The sequence below is a fragment of the Epargyreus clarus genome, unplaced genomic scaffold (assembly GCF_041222505.1).
Source record: "Epargyreus clarus isolate Ecla_fem2 unplaced genomic scaffold, WU_Ecla_fem_2.2 ptg000008l, whole genome shotgun sequence".
Taxonomy (NCBI): Eukaryota; Metazoa; Arthropoda; class Insecta; order Lepidoptera; family Hesperiidae; genus Epargyreus; species Epargyreus clarus.
Window position 1 is genome coordinate 15,464,847 of NW_027332216.1, and position 20,522 is coordinate 15,485,368.

General features: G+C 37.2%; 1 protein-coding gene across 1 annotated transcript in view; it reads left to right on the forward strand.

Annotated features, from left to right (window-relative positions):
* The window catches only part of AstA-R1 (allatostatin A receptor 1), a 147,523-nt gene that overhangs the window by 117,153 nt on the left and 9,848 nt on the right, over window positions 1-20,522 (forward strand). Inside the window, exon 4 of the mRNA XM_073076216.1 lies at window positions 4,730-4,885. Within this exon, the coding sequence (XP_072932317.1) occupies window positions 4,730-4,885 (156 nt within the window). The remainder of the gene's footprint in view (window positions 1-4,729; window positions 4,886-20,522) is intronic.

Here is a 20,522-nt window from a genome sequence, read left to right on the forward strand (position 1 = left end):
CTTTAAGCAAGCGATAATTAATTTTCTAAAACAAAAACAGAGCAGCACTTAACACTGCTACTATGAGGCAACTGAGAAAAGTTCCGCCTTCACAATAGCTTACTTTAAACTACATTAAAATGCTTCAGAAATACACTAGAAAATATTCACGTTCACAAAAGCATTGCATATTTTTCTATAGAATGAAACCAAATTCGCAGAATCACGTACACAAGTTCTCGATACGCGTGGAAGATATTTGAGACGTTAGCATTGCGGAATGCCGGCGCACGAGGCATTCCGCAATCGGAACTGACCCAGTTTCTGCGGCTTGGGTAACTTGTATTTATATACAACCAGTACATATGTATTATAGTGTCTGTCTATGAATTTCAAATAACTGTCGTCTTATATGTAGAGTGTAAGTAGATATGTATTATAGTGTATGTCGATGAATTTGAAGCAATCGTCGTGGATTGTTCTTTTTCTACTAGGTATAGAAACTGCTCTTAGAATTAGAGGGGTTCACACTGGCCATGTTGAAACGGATTGATAGGCTTCACAAATGCTTGAGAACTTCACTTAAGAACTCTTTAAGCAAGTGATAATTACTTTTCTAACACAAAAACAGAGCAGCACTTAACACTGCTACTATGAGACAACTGTGAGAAAAGTTTTGCCTTTGCAATAGTTCACTATAAAATAAATTAAAATGCTTCAGAAAATAGTCGCGTTACACAAAAGCATTGCATATTTTTCTAAAGAATGAAACCAAATTCGCAGAATCACGTACACGAGTTCTCGATACGCGTGAAAGATATCTGAGACGTTAGCATTGCGGAATGCCGGCGCACGAGGCATTCCGCAATCGGAACTGACCCAGTTGCGGCTTGGGTCACTTGTATTTATTAATTATATGTAAAAATAATGGCATTTAAAAAAAAATTAAAAAGAGAATAATTATTTTTAAAATTAAAAAAGACAAACCCACTGAGTTTCTTACCGGATCTTCTCAGTAGAGGTCGCGTTCCGATCCGGTAGTAGTTTAAGAAAATATTGTAACTGACAATTTGTAAGTGCCGCCGTTGGCCTATACAAAATAAATATATTTCATTTCATACAAGTACATAAGTATAATAGTGTCTGTCTATGAATTTCAAATAACTGTCGTCCTATATACAGCGTGCAAGTACATATGTATTATAGTGTATATTTATGAATTTGAAATCGCAGTCGCCGTCAGCCATTCTTGTTCTACTATTAGGTAGAGGTTTTGCTCTTAGAGTAAGAGGGGTTCACACTAGCCATGTTGAAATGGATTGGTAGACTTCACAATTCTTCATTCAGGCTTCATTGACTTTATTTAAGAACTCTTTAAGAAAGCGGTAATTAATTTTTAACACGCACAAAATTCTTTGATAAATGAGATGTGTGTGCTTAGGATTCGAACCAGGGTCGTTCGCGAGCATTTTCCTAAATCGAAAATGTGAAATCTTAATATAGCGCAAAAAACTTCGATTTTTTTAAAGGCATAAATGTAGAAAACGAGCATGCAGTCCATCTGATAATAATTTGACAACTATAATCAGTGGTAAATAAGAATAAATTAAATTGTTGACAGGCACGTTCGTATCCTTTAAAACTAAAACAGCGTTTAATGATCTTATAAGAACGATATAGGTATAACGGTAACGCTATAAATAACCGTGTTAAACTCTACCACTTTTACCCATAACAAGGATTAAGTACGACCTATATTAAAACCTTTTTTTATAATATTGGAGTAACAGACGAGCATGGGGTACACCTGATGGTAAGTGGCTACTGTCGCCCGTGGTCATTTGTATTAAACCCCAGATAGGATTAGATATACCTACCTAAAGTCTGTCACAGATGCGCCACTACCCTTGAGGACTAAGCTGGAACGCCTCGGAGAAGTATGCCTCCCTTACCACATCCTTCAAAACGGAACACAGCAGCGCCTAACACTGCTGTTATGAGGCAGAAATAGGTGTGGCGGTGGTGACGACGGAGTCGAACCACAAAGGGTTCTACCACCTTCTAAACTTGGTTTTTTCCTATCGTCTACTATTCTTCTGTTTGCTACACGTGTTCTTAGCAAACAAAAAGCAGCCGATTCCACTTATTAGAAACAAAAACAATAACAAAATATTTACCTAAAATAGCTAAGGAAAGCCAACGAAATTTATAACATCCGAAGTGTTGACGTTTCAAGGGCGGAATATCAATTTTAATTGTTTATAACTCGCCGACGAGATAAACGCTTCAGTTTTGATAAAAGGAAATTAATTATTCAGCGAGGACTGTGTTTTTTGGTGTGGTACAAGATGTAAGCATTAGCGATTTAGCTCAAATGACTACACGAACTTAGTTTTTAATACGAGTACCTGCATCCAAAATCTGTACGTTACGAAATTATCAGAATTATTATTAAACAAGCTATTTCTATAAACGTTTTTGAAACAAATATCGCTTTATTGAGTTTGTAATATAACAAACAAACGGTCTCGTGGTATACTAATCCCCATTAATGAAAATTGCTAAAACTAATCAATTTATTGAAACCTGATCTGACAAAACTTAACTAGTACATCGTATGTAAGTAACAAGGCGCGTCAATGTATCATCGTATATCGTATCGTATATGTCATTGAATGGAAAAATTGTAAAAGTTTCGACAAACGTAAAATTTATGTCTGCATCGGTAGAAACTAGAAACCACCACCTTTCATAACTTGAGCCACAAATTTCGCGTAAGCATGAAACAATACAAAATTTAGTATTTCAACAACACGTAAGCAAAGAGACTTTATACTAATACCGATATCAAAGTTAATTCCATTGTGTATATTTGCACGGTTTGCTTTGTAAATTTGTGTCTAGAATAATCCTTTTAATGTGTTTTTGAAACGTTATTGGTCCTATATATATGAGATTATAATTTAAAATAAATTTAAAATAAATAAATTTTAAATTTTATTTATATATATATAAAAATAAATATATCCTACAATGTTTCATTATAATTTTTTTCTTGGTCCTTGGAGCCGGATATTTCATTTTTATGTAATTTGTCTATTCATTCTGACTTTTCACAGTAGTAGGCACTAATTGTATTCTTTTGATGAATATTTAAATGCCTGGACATATTTTTTAAGTAAAACAAGTTGTTAGTTCTACACTTACTCAACCACTCCTATTTACTCCGGAACCTGAACAAATATCAAATCCGGAATCGTCTGGTAACCTTAATGGGCCGTCGGCATATTGAGCAACGGTTATTAGATGACTACGAAAAAGCAGCATTTAAGCTTGACGTTTTCTACTTAGCCGACCTAGACTGTCCTTCAATGCCCTGTCTTAAATGATATAGATATACACATACGGAGACCTTGAAAGAAATTTGATACCATCACTACAAATGCGTGACTTACTTATGAGGCGACATTGGTGTTTACATTTGTAACAGACTTAGGGTAGAATCCCTGTTCTATATGGAGTTGGTCATAGACGTCTACAGCCGTCTGTCTACTTATCTAATCAGTACCCTTACCATGAGTTTTTACGTTTTGACAAATATGACTGTTTTGGTATTTGTTTACGTATTTGCCCATACAAATTCCAATCAGCGACCCAAGCGAATTGTATCAGAACTATAGTGTGAGTAACGTTACATTAAATGTCTAAATTGACAAAATGGCGCTTTATGTTTTGTTTCTCTTTTTTGCGAACATGTGAGGGAGACAAAAAGTTCCTCGTTACTTGAGCACTTACTTATTGTTAAATTTACTTAGTGGTACGCTTTCCACACCTCAATCTACTGAAGCAAACGGAACAGAATTATGGATTGAGTAAACGTAACGTAAAATTGTGGGATGTTTTGTAAACTTATGGTAAGTATACAGTAGATTCATGTTTGTTTGCTACCTCAATCTGTTAATAGAAACTTACTGACCTCAACCTCTCTACCCTCCGCGAGTCAGACCGACATGGTGACTAATAAAGTCGTTCACAGTTTATCTACTTAAACAAAATATTACCCATTCCGAATAACTGGGTTTTGTTTAGGTGAGATTACACCTTGGCAGTAACGGATCTGATTAATAATTAATTTCATATCAGACCCTTTAATGTTTTATGTGTGAATCAAATAATAAATTGTATTTGAAAGCACGGCAATGCCTCCGCCAAGTCGAGCCTTATCTTTTGTACGTATCCTTATTCATGCATACAAAGTAAAAGGTTAGCTTTTTTTTTCAAAGGGTATTTTTTAGATTTAGTTGGCTTGAATTTAGCCCATTTAAACTCATTTCGTCCTTGCCTTACGTTTTGTATCATTCTGTTAGAATCCAAAGGGCTTATTATTGATAAAACAAGTTCAAACTGAAACTATCAAGAATCAAGTAAAAACTAGAAAGACACACTTGGATAAGACATACTCATTTAATCGGGCGACGTCATAAAGGATTTCAGGTTATGATATACATACTCATAGGTACGGCTGTGACCACTTACCGTCAGGTGGACTCAAAGGTTGTTTGCTACTGCAACGTAATAAAAAACAAACTGAAAATTTGCCGATTTTCCCTAACTAAATGATACTATCGTAGGAGCATACCTAAGGTCATATCGCCAAGAATCTCCTTACAATAGGCAAACACTGCTTCAAGAAACCTACAGTCATAAAAAAATGATATCAGCAAAACCACTAAAGCACTATTTATTCCAGATAATCCTGCTGGTGAAGGCGCTGGACAAATACAACATCACGTACTTCACGGTGACAGCCCAGATCGTGTCACACGTGCTGGCGTACATGAACAGCTGCGTCAACCCCGTGCTCTACGCGTTCCTGTCTGAGAACTTCAGGGTTGCTTTCCGGAAGGTGAGGGAATAATTTTAATATTTACCCATGGATTCTAACATCAGTGTCAGGCGATCACTGTTCATAGTCCAAAGTGATTTCTATAGTCCTATCCAAATCCGATCAAGCGTCATAAAGAGTCGTAAAGATAATGAATTATCTACTTCTTCTTGTAACGGTCACATTGCTGAGTTACACGAATCTCATCTCAGGGAGAGAGGGGTCACACCAACAATAATCGTGATTATTTATATCATGTGCGATAATTGTAAATGAGTACCCTGGAAACTTATTAGATACTTCTTGAACGATATCGGACCATCCAAATCCTCGTAAGCAATCTCGCCCTACTGCATTTTTCAGTCATTTTACTGATGCCTTGTGCAAGCTCCAAGCTTTCTCAAGTTTCAATTAGTTTATCTAAATAGAACCAAAATTTCAACATGAATTCGTTTAAACACTACACAATCCTAAGTGACCGATCTATCGGTCGGCCAGACAAAATGAAAGCGAAACAAAACTAACATAGGTCCATCGGTCAACACTATTTTCAACAAAGTTTTTTCAGGCTCTTTTCAGATGGGATCCATTGTTGAAAAGTGTCTAGTGCGTCAAAGGATCCATTGTGTGTGATGAAAATAGAATACTTTGTGAAACATGTGTGCACGGCTCTCCACTACTGTTTGTTCTCTTGGTTCTCTTAAGTGTTTTGAGTAATGCATCGGTAATAGTTTTTCAAATCAAAACATTTTTTTAAATTCAAAATAGGTTCTTTTCAGAGCACTTTTTGAATGTCAATACAACTACCACCATTTCATAAGGTGTTTCGTTATGAAGACGAAAGCGGCGAAATAAACTCCATAACACACATCTTTAAAAAAAAATGGTTTCTACAATGTCAAACTTAACCTAATGGTACATGTGGAACTGGAGCTACTTCAGACCACACCGTTTTGTCAGTCAAATAATCACTTAGTTTATAGTAGGTACGTTCGAAACCTATTAGTAATATTTTAGGGAAATTCATATTGTTTACCAATGAATAAATGTATTAGGTAACAGAGTACAGAGTCAAGGTGCTAAATCCATTTTAGAAGTTATTCTTACCTAGTTTTAGTTTTGTCGTGTCAGGAGAAACTGAATCAGCGTTTGCAGCAAGTTACGGAAGTGTCACGCTTGTTTTAAAACACGGAAGTTGTGTTTGGAATTAATACTACTACTATTTTTATATCTTTCATATTATTATATGACTTAGTTTATTTGAAAAAATATATTTTAACATACTCTAAAATATAGCTCCAAATCTTAAAATGTCCCTTATCTAAATGCATGTTACACTTAGGACAACCGCATTAATGTGCCTTCATAACCCTAATAAGGCAGAAATAATTCACAAATATGGGCCTAATATAAACCGCAGCGTAAATCACTCCTACTGTTCCTAAAATAAATATTAACCCAAAAATATCCCACTCAAATCTACATACCATCTGGGATATTTTACAAATACCCTTTTCCTCTATGCAAGAATACGTTCAGATCATAGATAAAGCGCTAACAAAAGAACTCAATAACCGTTATTTACGAGGGCAACATTATAAAGATCAAAGCTTCCCGTAGCTCGGATAAACTTACAATACGGCAACACCGAACGACTTTTGAAATAGGACGCCATAACCCATGGGTATACTATCGGAGTTCTGAACGCTTTTCGCATTATTTTGTGGAAATTGACGTAAAGTTAGAAATCCCCGCAGATTTGATGCAAATGTTGTTTCTGCTATTTTTCTTCGTTGGAATAAAATTGCTTTCTTTACTAGCACGAGATAGCTCTTCATATTGTAGAATGTAGAGACGCAGAAAAAAATAACACCCAGACCCAGAAAATAAATCTTAATTTATCATTTATTTATTGCATAAAATATGGTACACGAGATGTTATATTTTGACAATGATCATATTTGGCCAATATCGTCATGCAATGATATAAAGGATGTCCAATTGTCCACCCCGGGGATCGAACCCGGAAATCTTTCCGTATCTAACCGATATCTTATATTGCCTGTGTCGCCATAGAGGTAGTATAATACAGAAGGGCCTACGAATATTTAAAATTAAGCCCTTATTAATATTATTATTGTAACATCTGACTGATCTTATACACAGTCCCATTTATAAGACCAGACAACATGAGATCTTAAAAAAAATATTAGGTCTTGGGACAATATAAATTGTAAGCTGTCACTAACATAGGCTCAATACAACACTTATTCCATTGAACCTAAATTTAACTGAATTTTAAAGTGGATATAGAATGGCTATATGCATTTCAAATTTACATCAATTTTCCTTTCTCTCCTCACAATCTCCAATCTGCCAGTCGTTCGGAAAATCAATTTTTAAAATTCAAGGTAGCGAACGTAGCTGCCGGCGCTGCTATTAAAACGAGGTTTTAGTTTTATAAAACGTCAAACTGGAAATTCCCAGCGGTTTCCAAACATTCCGACGTTTACATCCCGTTTCGGGTCAGCACTCCCAAAACAATTAATAGTAGTTAAAAATTGCAACAATAACTTTCCCCCGGCCTTATAGGCCTCGTTGAGTGTGAGACTAAGTGAGAAGTATCTTATGCATTAGTCCAGGAGATACACTACCAGTGTGCCTAATTTCTGATCTGATCGCTAATTTTTGTGTGAAAGAGTAACAAACATCAGTTTTGTTAACTATCGCATTAATAATAGTAATAAGATATTCAATAAATATAACATTGTCATTGTAAAACAAAATCATGGATACAAAATTCTTAATCCACTTTAATTCGTATAAAACGGCAATAGTTTCAAAAATACTTGACCTCATTTCTGCAAAATCTAAGTTCCTTCAAAAACTGAAAGACATTGACATAACAAGTAAAATCCATTTTCTGAAATCAAACTAAAGCCTTGATTTTTCAAATTTATTAACAGAGACTTAAATTAAGAATAACATAGCCTAACAAATAACTTATAGAAAGTTTTAATGAGATTTCTGTTTTACATTCCAAAAAACAACATCTAGATAAAGTTTGTCAAACATTGACGAGTTTTGGAACATTCGTCAAAGCGACAAATTTACCATCCAACAACAAAAATTCGAAAGCTCCTGAATTCCGAAAAAAAGTTGCCAGCCCGTTATAAAAGTTCATGTTATGATTTTCCCCATGTTTATTTCGAAAGCTTACAAAATGTTTCGATTTTGATTAGACCCCAAAACTTCTCCGATTCGAAAGTTGTGAAGTTATGGGGAAGTAAATAAAACTGCTTTATGTGACTTGTATGCGTAGAATATGTTATGTGGCAATATTGTCCAAAAGTAGGAAATAGTAATAATAATTTTAGTTCAATCTGCAAACACAGCCAAACCATGCCAACCAAGCACATTATGTGCGTATTAGAAAATTAATAATCACTTGCTATACGATGAAGTGAAATATGGGGAGGAAACCTGCATACCTGAGAGCTTTATATAAAAAAAAATCAGAGGTATGTGAAGTCTACCAATACGCACTTGGTCAGCGCGGTGGACTATGGCCTAATCCTTCTCGTTATGAGAGGAGACCCGTGCCCAGCAATGGGACAGTAATGGATTGTTGATGATGATGATGTAATAAATGCTGTTCGGTTCTGATGTTGAGTGTAGTAGCAACCTTATACGAATTTCCAACATCTGACTGTGTTCAATAAGAATCTGTGGTCAAGCAACAAGCCCATTTAGGGGCGATTATAGATATCTATTGGTAGTCACTCCTTACATTGAAGGTGGTAGAACCCTGCTTCTACCTAATAACAGCAGTCTTAGGCGCTGCTGTGATCCGTTATTAAGGGTGTGGTAAGGGAGACAGACTTTTCCGAGGCATTCCAGCTTAGTCCTCAGGGGTAACGGCGCATCTGTGGCCGACCTCAGGTAAGAATATCTAATCCAATCTGGGGTTGACTACAGATGTCCATGGGCGGCAGTAGCCACTTACCATCAGGTGGACTGCATACTTGTCTGCTACTCCTATATTATTAAAAAAAAAGAAAAAACATAGCCAGACAACATGACCGTTTGTAGCAACTATATATTGTCAAAAAAAACAACACATGAATCGTAATCGACGTAATTTTTATTGCATGTAACCGTAATTCAAGTACCCTTATTACTTTAAAATACCAACCGGCAAAATGTATATTTTAACTAGTTGCCATATAAATAAAAAAATGTTAACGGTGAACAACCCTTTTCACTGAGGGGTATGAAAAATAGATAGCAGCCAAATCTCAGACCTACTGAATATGCATATACAATTTGGTGAAAATCGGTAAAGCCGTTTCGGAGGAGTACGGTAACTAACATTGAATTTGACACGAGAATTTTATATATAAGATATTTTGTTCGAAAAGTTTGACGTATATTTTATGGTCAAATGTACAAAATTGACCATTACTGCCTACTAAAAATTGTAAAATTACGATCTTTGATAGATAAAATCGGATGGATTGATTATTAAGTCTATTTTTTCTTCGGGATTTTTATTCGCTAAAGGAACCAACACACTCACGCGTCATAACTTATAACATAACGTAATCACGAATCCCTTTATCGTAAATAACGTCATGATCTTCAAACTCGCTGACGTTGCTACTGTGCGATGAAAGATTGTTATTACAACACTATATAAAGTAAAGAATGTGTAATGTATGAAAAAAAATTCGGTTTTGTGCGAACATTGTGATAAAAACTACTTTTAAAGAGTAGAATAGAAAATGACGTTCGTCAGTTATGTGTACGTACGTTTACTAAATTCGGTAATGGAAGAGTGTTTTTTTTTAATATAGGAATAGCAGACGAGCATGCAGTCCACCAGATGATAAGTGGCTACTGGATCATGGACTTATGTAATCAACCCGAGATAGGATTACATATTCCTACCTGAGGTTGGCCATAGATGCGGCGCTACCCCTAAGCTAGAGCGTCTCAAGTATATCTCCCTTACCTTCATACCTTTCAAACAGAACAAATAAACAAACAGCAGCGCTACTGTTAATAGGCAGAAATAGGTGTGATGGCGGTACCGGCGGAGTCGAACCACAAAGGGTTCTACCACCTTCAAAAATATGACAAACTTGGCAATAAAACATTTTAAAAATCCTCAATAAGTATATTTTTTATTTCACATTTTTTTTACGAAAATGAACTCTGAAAACTTACTATAACTGACAGAAAAATAATTGAGCTAGAGAAAAAAGAATTTCCATAAGCTCACATATTCTTTTGTAACTCCAATCTTAAGTCTGCTCCTTAATGATACGAGTTATGGCAATGTTACTCGCAAAACCGAACTAGGTTACGTATTTGCTTTTCACAATGTTTTCGATACAATAAAAAGTTAACCTTATTTCCTTTTAAGCCCAAAGAGAGAATTTGAATACTGTTATAACACACGCCTTTTATACTTGCAAATAGCGCTTTGGAATGGATACGATGCTATGATACTTTGGCTTTTTGGGGTTCCGTACGCAAAGGGTGAAAACGGAACCCTCTTACTTAGCCTCCGCTGTCTATCCTTCTTTCTCCGGTCCTTCTTTAACTATTATGAAGTATAAGATATATGGTGCCATGGTGGCTTTTCAAAAAGTAGTATTTTCGATCTTTTTCGTGTGAATATTTTATCTGTCTTCCTTCAATTAATAGTGTGTTAGGAAAATCGTCAGGAAATTAATTAAAAACCAACTTTTTATAAGCCGAGAACCTTAACTTTCCAAAATAAGTTAACAGAAAATCAATTAAACGCAAATCAGCCACAAAACTGGCAGTGTAACGTTCTTTAAAGATCGGATCTACAGTGCCCTTTTATACGCCCACTTTTAGTTAATACCCGCATTTGACAAATAAAGTTTCTTACTCTTACCATCACTCCTAACTAGTGAATAATTATGAATACAGTCACTAGTGAATGTATTCATAATGTAAGTAGTGAGTAGTAAGTGAAGTTGAAGTAAGCCATGATTGCCAAGTTGCCATGATAATAAAATTTATATAAAAAAAAAATAGTTAAAACGTGCGGGTACGAAATCCTTTTGCTTCTCATTTATTTTTGTTTTGTAGTACTTTCAATAGGGACATTTTTAAGTTGACGCGACACTTAGTAGTTCGTAGGTCAATCTTTGTACATAAGGTACAAGGTATCATATAAAATCCTATAGCACATAAACGTAACAAAAATACAAACTCAGCCTTGACCAGCCTTTTATTTTTTTTATATTCCCCGAAATTCCCAATGTTTGCTCATATCCAGCCACCGCGTCCCCTGATTGGGAACGCTAATATTTATTTTATTTCCTTTGAAGCCGTCATTTCTGGCAAGATTTTCTTTAATGTAATAACTAAGGGACGGAACACATGTGCGACAGTCCGCGCTGACGACCGTCACCGACTGTCGCTTATCATCATCATCATCAACCTATTACTGTCCCGCTGCTGGGCTCGGGTATGCTCCGGATGAGAAGGCTTAGGCCATAGTCCACCACGCTGGTCAAATGCGAATTGGTAGAATTTACACGTTCAAGAATGTGTTTTCAGGTATCTGGTGCAGATTTCCTCACGACGTTTTCCTTCAACTTAGAGCAAACGGTAAATAATTAATACCTATATAACTGAAAAATCTGAACTTCGTGCCGGGGTCTGAACCTCGGAACCCAATTGAGATACAACTTCTCATCCACTATGCTGGTAATTACTATCTGACTGTTGCTAATAGTCGCTAACAACAGGCGGCGACAGTGACCGACAGTCGTCGACTGTTGCCGGCACTGTCGCTTGTATGTTACAGCCCTAAGGCTTATTACCGTCAGCCCACAGCCAGGAAAACATTTTCATTTCGTACAATCCACTTAATTATGAATATACTGTTCAGTATGTTGACAATTTAAGACAATCGTCTCATAATGACGTCGAGCGAGGAACCGAGATACAGTGACTTTGTAAGAGGTTCCGCTAATTAAACTGTCAGTAACTTTGCTACCCTCGGTTAAGGTTAATGTTTGGTATCATCAAGACTATTTTATGTATTATTTTAATAGGTGTTATTTTAATTGGACTCGTGGCGGTCCTCCACTGTTCGGTTTGTATGGACGTTCTTGCCACGGACGTGCAAGGTGTGGAATGAGCTTCCTCCTAAAGTATTCCCGGACCGCTATGACATGGGGCTCTTCAAAAAAGGTGCAACAAGAGCTCTCCTTCAAAGCCGGCGATGCATTAGCAACTCCTTTGGTGTTGTAAATGTCCATAGGCGACGTTGACTACTTCCCATCTGGTAGCACGTCTGCTTTATCGTTAGGCTCAAATATAAAAAAATAAAATGGTAGAATCAGTAAGGTTTGACGGGAAAGGTACTAACAGCACACCTTCGAGTATTTCTAGCCTTATGCAGTGCGTTTTAGGGAAAGGGTGTGGATGCCAACTGACTTGCAGAATTATAAGGGGACAGTCTTAGTCCTCAGGGTTGGCAACCCATCTGTGGATTTCTTGACTTTATTTTTTTTTTTATTCAACCACCATAAAATAAGTACCCGTAGTCTCACCTAAGACTAAATATATGAATGGGCATTATATTCCACTCCCATTTTCCGGCCGCAATTCCATTCTCATTTTTCTCATTCGCTATAAAACACGCACCTAAACCTTTATAAGACTTAAAATGACATTGAAGGCGCATCGGAGAGAATATACCGCTATCAGACTTGTCAGGGAGTATCGCAGACATCCTACGCAGTGTCATCTCTTCGTATTAATATGTCAGTTAGGAGATATTGCAAGGCTGAGGGAATATTTTATTAGAGTTACATTTACGTGCATAAGTTTCATAAGTCTGTTTTTAATGTTTAAATAACAGTTTTAATAAACTATCTCTCTTTGGCAATCCAACCGCATATAAGATGATATATAACACTTACAACCAAACAAAAATTAAATATTTTTTTATCTGTCTGTTTCTATTTATTCTGTATAATCTCCGAAATGGTTGGACAGATTTCGACGAGACTTTCAATGACAGATAGGGGATGTTAACTAACTCAACCTAAGTTTCTTCCGCAGAAACTTCTTATATAACTAAATTAGTCATTTTTTATAGCAGAAAAATATTGTCGCTTGATCTAAAACACACACCTAACAGTTTTGAAGACATTATACTTAAGGCTGCAATATACTGGTGCCGAGAGACTGCGACATACTGCTATCAGACTTGTCAGGGAGTATCGCAGACATCCTACGCAGTGTCATCTCTTCGTATTAATATGTCAGTTAGGAGATATTGCAAGGAGGGAATATTTTATTAGGACTAGATATTAACGTTGCATTTTCTAGTAGTACGCATGTAGAATTTTCAAGCGTGGGTGTGAGCTAAATGTGGAACTAAAATTGTTTTTGTTTTTATCAAAATAGACTCCGTATAACTAGTGGCATTTTGAACGTTACGCGTGAAATATTCACTGTGTATATGGAGATATTTCTTATAAAAATTGAAGAATTGAACATACCCATGTGCATTGTTCAATGTGCATGTATCTGTACCCTTACCAGGAGTTTTACGTTTTTACAAATATGACTGTTTTGGTATTTGTTTACGTATTTGCCCATACAATTTCCAATCAGCGCCCCTAGCGGATTGTGTCAGAACTTGGAAAAACTATGGGCCAATACGTTAACAAATACCAAGACAGTCATATTTGTCAAAACGTAAAGCCTCATGGGAACTCATGTTATGAACTCCAAAGAGATTCAGAGCTCGACTTAAGGTTGAAAGATGCGTTGCTACAACTCATGACTAAACTGGAACGCCTTGTAAAATTCTCTTTGCCTTACCAAATCTTCAAAATAGAACACAGTACCGCATAACATTACTATTAAAAATAATGTGTTTTTATGAAGTATATTTTAACTAATGAGAGCTGGGTCCTCGCAGCCGTTGGACTTTTTATTAACAAGTAGAGAATGTTGATACAGGTTGCATAATTATTTTTTTTTCTCATATCAAATTTCAGACATACAAGAATGAAATTTTGTGCCAGTATTAATCAAATATTATATAAAATTTAAAAACGTAAAATATAATAAAATAAATTATCATGTTTCACCGTGTCGTTTTCGTCATAATTAAAATTGTTCGACAAACACAGCACTAAAATTACTAAGGTCTTAATATGTTCACATAGAAGGCCGCTCTATGACGACGTAAACAGTGCCAATACTGACATGAGTTTGACGTCAATTTAAGAACCTCTCCGTCGGGAACTCGATTAAGAAAATATAGCATAACATAAATAGGTTCAGGTAAGAATTTTCCCGGAAAATGTTTTACGCTGGCAGCACATTAAGGAAATTATTATCGACGTCCCAAATACGGGTATTTCGCTTTAAAAGGGCAAGAGGACTACGTTGTACAGCCAGCTCCAAAAGTAGATGAACAATTAAGGTTCGAAAAATTTCTATACACCCAAGAGTTCATAAGTAGCTGAACACAACTAGTACAATAATTAGATGAACGTCGCAAAGTAACTAAACAATGACATATCATATTAGTGACCTTAGCTATACGGTGTTCAGCTACTTTTGACGCGTTAGTGTTCCATCTAATTTTACACTTTACGATCTTCATCTTTTTTTTATAATATAGGAGTAGCAGACGAGCATGCAGTCCACCTGATGGTAAGTGGCTACTGCCGCCCCTTGGACATCTGTAATCGACCCCAGATAGGATTAGATATTCCAACCTCAGGTCGGCCACAGATGCGCCGCTACTCCTGAGGACTAAGGTGGAACGCCTCGGAAAAGTATGTCTCCTTTACCACACCCTTCAAAACGGAACACAGCAGCGTCTAACACTGCTGTTATTAGGTGGAAATAGGTGTGGCGGTGGTGCCTCCGGAGTTGAACCAAAAAGGGTTCTACCGTCTTCAATTAATTATGACGCGAGGGGTGTTCGACTATTTATGAAGCTTTGGTACATAGGTATTTTTGAGCCATTAACCTGTTCGTCTACTTTTGAAGCTGACTGTACATTTCTTTTAAGTTTTCGTCAAAGAAATTCTCCGAAAAGAACGCTTCTTATATTCGTATACGTGTTCTACAAGCTCTTCAATTACCTAATGTTTTGTTTGAACGATTCCTTATTCGTCTCTTACGAAGCACCAATGCAAGCACTATAAAAGCAGCCATCTAATGTTTGTTTGCATTTAAACATCGAATCAAAAGGGATATTTTTGTAGAAAAATAATATCAATTACTGTTGTTGTTGTTACTCTATAACAACTGCCGTGCAAGTTATTAAGGGCCGGGGACTTATTAACTGTAATAAGGCACATACGTAATGCCACGTGCAACGGTTACAGTACCCTTACCATGAGTTTTTACGTTTTAACAATTATGAGTATTTTGGTATTTATTTACGTATTTGCCCATACAATTTCCAATCAGCGCCCCTAGCGGATAGTATCAGAACTATAGTGTCAGTAACGTAACATTAAATGTGTAAATTGACAAAATGGCGATTTATGTTCTGTCTCTCTTTTTTGCGAACATGTGAGGCAGACAGAAAGACTTGGGCACTGAAGCAAACGGAACAGAATATTGGATTTGTAGAGTTTTAGGTCGCTGGTTGATCCGAAATATAATTTGGAACCCTTGTGCGCTACTGACGATAGTGTAGGTGAATAAATGTATAAATACCGTAGAGTGGTGCGGTGCTCCCTTCGGCGACCGATCGACCGTGATGCACACACACTCGCGACTCCCAAATAGGTCCCCAGGACCCCCGTAATATACTATATAATTATATACGTCCCGTGACGAAATCCGAATACCGACTGTCTGTACAATGTGTGTTATGACAGAAACGTCAACCTTTTAAATTTTGAATTTACTCCTTTTATTTCTAATCAGTATTTCGACCAGTTCTAAATACTGAACAGTATTGAATTAACGTAACGTAAAATTGTGAGACGTTTTGAAAACTCATGGTAAGGGTACAGTTACGGCTCGAAAGTGGTAACGCGTCTTTAAGCAGGCCTACTTCTAGATGAGGACGTACCGTGGACTTACCACATAATATCATCCATGAGCGTATAGCTTATTGAATTTGAAGTTTTTTAGTTGAAAATGAAAACTTTCTTCTTTTTCATGGTTTTAAGAGATGGATTTTAAAAATTCAGTTTTAGTGCTCTCCGTGTTATACATGTAACTCTCAAGAAAATCTCATGATTCTAGGAATCTAAAGCTAAAGGTTTTAGCTGCGTGTTGTCTGTCAGTCAGTGTTTAAGTTTCATTACGTAAAAAGAAAATTCGTAAAAGCACTCTAGACACTGGAAGACTATTTCAGCTCCTGTATTCCACATATTAAATTGAATGACTCAAAGACTAATCCTGTTAAATTCGTGTAACTTACTAAGTATTAGTGTAGTTAGTAACGAAATATGTTTGAACGAAACTTGGGGTCGATAATCAGGTTTAAATAAAGAAAAAACAACTTCAGCTCAGTTACTGTGCAGCACACCACCGATCCAATTTATTACATACAACGCCTACTTAAAATTAAAAGCAAAGTTTTGTTAACAACTTTTCTATGGAACATCTTGAACATGCCCCCAGCCGTTGAAAGCTAGTCTTTCAACCATCGACTTCGATGAGAGGACATAATTTTGAAAAGGCACGACGCACCACTCCACATGAAGTTTTAATATCGGCCACTCTGCTTATCTCATCTGTACCAGGATGTAGACGCACCACACGCCCCAGTTTCCACTTCAGCGGAGGAAGGTTATCTTCTTTGATGACAACAAGGGAGTTTAGCTTCAAAGCATCTTTAGAAGAGCGCCATTTCACTCGCTCCTGAAGCTCGCAGATGTATTCCTTGCTCCACCTCGTCCAGAAATGTTGTCGAAGCTGTTCTATTCGTTGATAGCGTGTGAGGCGGTGAGCAGAGTGGTCATTATAATCCTCGACTGGAAGAGATGTAAGCGGTCTTCCAATGATGAAATGCCCCGGAGTAAGCGGCGTCAAATCTTCAGGGTCAGATGATAGTGCAGTAAGCGGTCTAGAATTGAGGATTGCCTCAATTTGTATTAAAGTTGTGTTAAGCTCCTCATAAGTAAGGTTACAATTTCCCATCACACGAACTAGATGATATTTGGTCGACTTCACACCCGCTTCCCAAAGACCGCCAAAATGTGGAGCATACGCTGGTATAAAGTGAAAATTAATATTTTCGTTAGCTAAGGTTTCAGAAATAGAAATGCAATTGCTCTTCAAAAAATTACCAATTTCTTTAGCGGCCCCAACGAATGTGGTTCCGTTATCCGAATAAATATTCGAAGGTTTTCCCCTTCGAGAAATGAACCTACGTAAAGCTTGTATATAACTGCTACTCGTTAGGTCACCCACCAATTCCAAATGAATAGCTTTGGCCGAGAAACAAACAAAAAGCGCAATGTATACCTTTACAAGTCTACATCCACGACCCTGACGACTAGCAGACATAATGGGACCCGCATAGTCGACTCCCACGTTTTGAAATGGGAAAGCAGCTGATGAAAGTCGTTCGGAGGGCAAATTTCCCATTTGAGGAACAACCGTTTTGCCTTTCATGCGCTTACATCGAACGCAACTATGATAAGTAGCTTTAGAAAGATTCCTACCACGTAAAGGCCAATAGGATTCTCGTATACTAGATAACAACATTTGAGGTCCTGCATGCATTAATTTAATGTGTTCAAATCGAAACAAAAGCTTAGTGAAATGATGTGTGGACTGTATTAAAACCGGATGTTTCTTATCATACGCAAAATTTGAATTACATAAACGTCCTCCAACGCGCATAATTTTATCACCGTCAAGAAACGGATTAAGTTTTAAAAGTGGACATTTATTTGATAAGTTTTGATTTTTTAACAATAAGTAATATTCCGGAAAAGACTCCTTTTGAGACTGAATAATAATGAATTTTAATGCATTTTGAAGCTCTTCAGTGGTTAAATGATTGCAAGTAACACGTTGTTTTTTACAGAGGTTAATAAAACGAAACATATATGCTACAGCTCTTTGAAGTCGTAAAAGGTTTGAAAAACGTTGAAAATTAATTATAATATCGTTATTACAGGTTGCATCACTACTAACTGCGTGCAATGTTTTTATTTCGGGTAATGGAACAGGACATTGACGTGGCGATGGCCAGAGAGTCTTATCTTCCTTCAAAAACGAAGGGCCTGTCCACCAAATATCTAGTGACTGCATCGCGTTAGCTTTAACACCGCGCGAAATGAAATCTGCGGGATTATCATGTGTCGGTACATGTCTCCATGTGGTCGAATTGGTTGTCTCTAAAATCTCTGCAACTCGATTACGAACAAATGTATTTAATTTATTGGGCATGGTCTTTAACCATCCAAGGACCACCATGGAGTCAGTCCAAAATGTGACGCTAGAGACTTGAGCTCGTATAGATCCGACTACTTTATTATAAACCCGTGAACCTACTAATGCAGCGCAGAGCTCCAATCGAGGTATTGTTACTGGCTTTATGGGTGCAACACGGCTTTTAGCTACAAGTAATCGTACCTGAACACAACCTTGCTCATTGACACTGCGGACATAAACACAAGAACCATAAGCTTGTTCGGATGCATCTGTGAAAACATGTAGTTCTAACAGTTTGCATGAATCACAGACTACATGACGAGGAATCCGCATTTCATTGAGCATTGGAAGTACTTTAATTATATTTTCCCAAGCCTTAAAGACGTGGTCCGGCAACTGTTCATCCCACGACAGCTTTTCTAGCCAAAGCTGTTGTAACAAGTGTTTCATGCGAATGACACATGGTGACAGTAGCCCTAAAGGGTCAAAGATCCGTGATATAACAGCGAGAATGTCACGCTTTGTACTCCCTATGTTATCAGGGACACTTATGGGAAACTGCAAGTTATCAGCGTGCGTTTGCCAACAAAGTCCGAGAGTCTTTGTCACTTCATTCTCTCCCATATTTAAATTGAGAGATGAGTGTGAAGACTTCTCCGACACTAGGGCAGGCTCGTTGGACTTCCACTTCCGTAAAGGCATGCAAGAGGAAGCAAGAGCGCTGGCAACCTTGTCACGTAAAGCGAGTGCCCGATCCAGATCGTCTTCACCTGTCAAAAGGTCATCCACATAGAGGTCGTGAATGATGACCTCTGCGACTCTGGGATCAGCGCACTCAAGCCCAATTTGTTTTAAGCAACGCGTAACTAGGAATGGTGCGCTTGCAGTCCCATAAGTGACTGTATTCAGTTTATAAGCTTCGAGAGGAGCGGTTGGATCATCACGCCATATAATCTGTTGTAAGTGTCTGTCTAATGGATGCACAGTTACCTGCCTGTACATTTTTTCCACGTCTGCGGAGATGATGTATTTATACATCCTAAATCTAAGTAAGATTGACAACAAGTCATCTTGGACAGTGGGTCCTACCATCTGTAAATCATTTAATGAAACACCAGATGTCGTAGGAGCACTGGCGTTGAAAACCACGCGCATCTTGGTGGTGATACTACTTTCACGCAGCACCCCGTGATGAGGCATAAAATAACACAGATTTTTTGCGTCTATGTCACACTTAGTCATATGTCCTAAGGACCTGTACTCTGACATAAAGTCTTTGTACATTTTATTAAATAACGGTCGATTCTGATTTCTACGCTCGAGAGATAGAAAACAACGTTTTGTTCGTTGCAATGAATCGCCTAAAGTGTCAGCGCACTCTTTTAACGGAATTCTAACACAGAAACGGCCATCATCTAACCGCGTTGTATTTTTAATAAAATGTTCTTCACACAGCTTCTCTTCTTCAGAGTAAGCAGATGATTGATGGCTAACTTCTTCCAGTTGCCAAAACCGCGTTAATTGGGTTTGTATATCATCACAAGTGTTTAAATTTGAAGAAACAATGACATTAGGGTTTGATATATTTGTAAAATTACATTTTATCAGTGGCGATGAGCTCGACGTAATATAGCCGCTATTAATTGGGCCACAAACTAGCCATCCTAGTCTAGTTTGACAAAGCGTCGGCTTACCTTCACCCAGAGATATTTTCTCCGATCCTAATAAACACCAAAATATATCAGCGCCTATAATAATGTCTATTGAAGCAGGCGCGTTAAATCTTGGATCGGCTAACTTAATATCCGACGGGATATTTAAATTGCGTAAGTCTATGTATTTTGTAGGTATGTTATCTGTTATTGTAGGCAATACAAAACAATGAAGGTCGGTACAGTAATTTTCATTTAATGATTCAATGCGCACCTTGCACATTTTTCCGACACGAGATAACGAATTATTAATACCTTGAATAGACTTATTTACTTTTATAAACGGTAAATTTAATTGTTTGTGCAATTTTTCAGTCATTAAACATGATGAGCTGCCAGAATCAAGTAATGCGCGAGCAATAAACTCACGGTTATTGTTATCATATAACTTGATTAGAGCAGTCGATAATAAGACGTTACCTGAGTAGTTTAAATAATAATCGCTATGCGTATGCGCAATGACACTAGCGGACAGAGCTACAGGAACGCCGTGGGTGGGAGCGAGAGAGGAGGTCTTG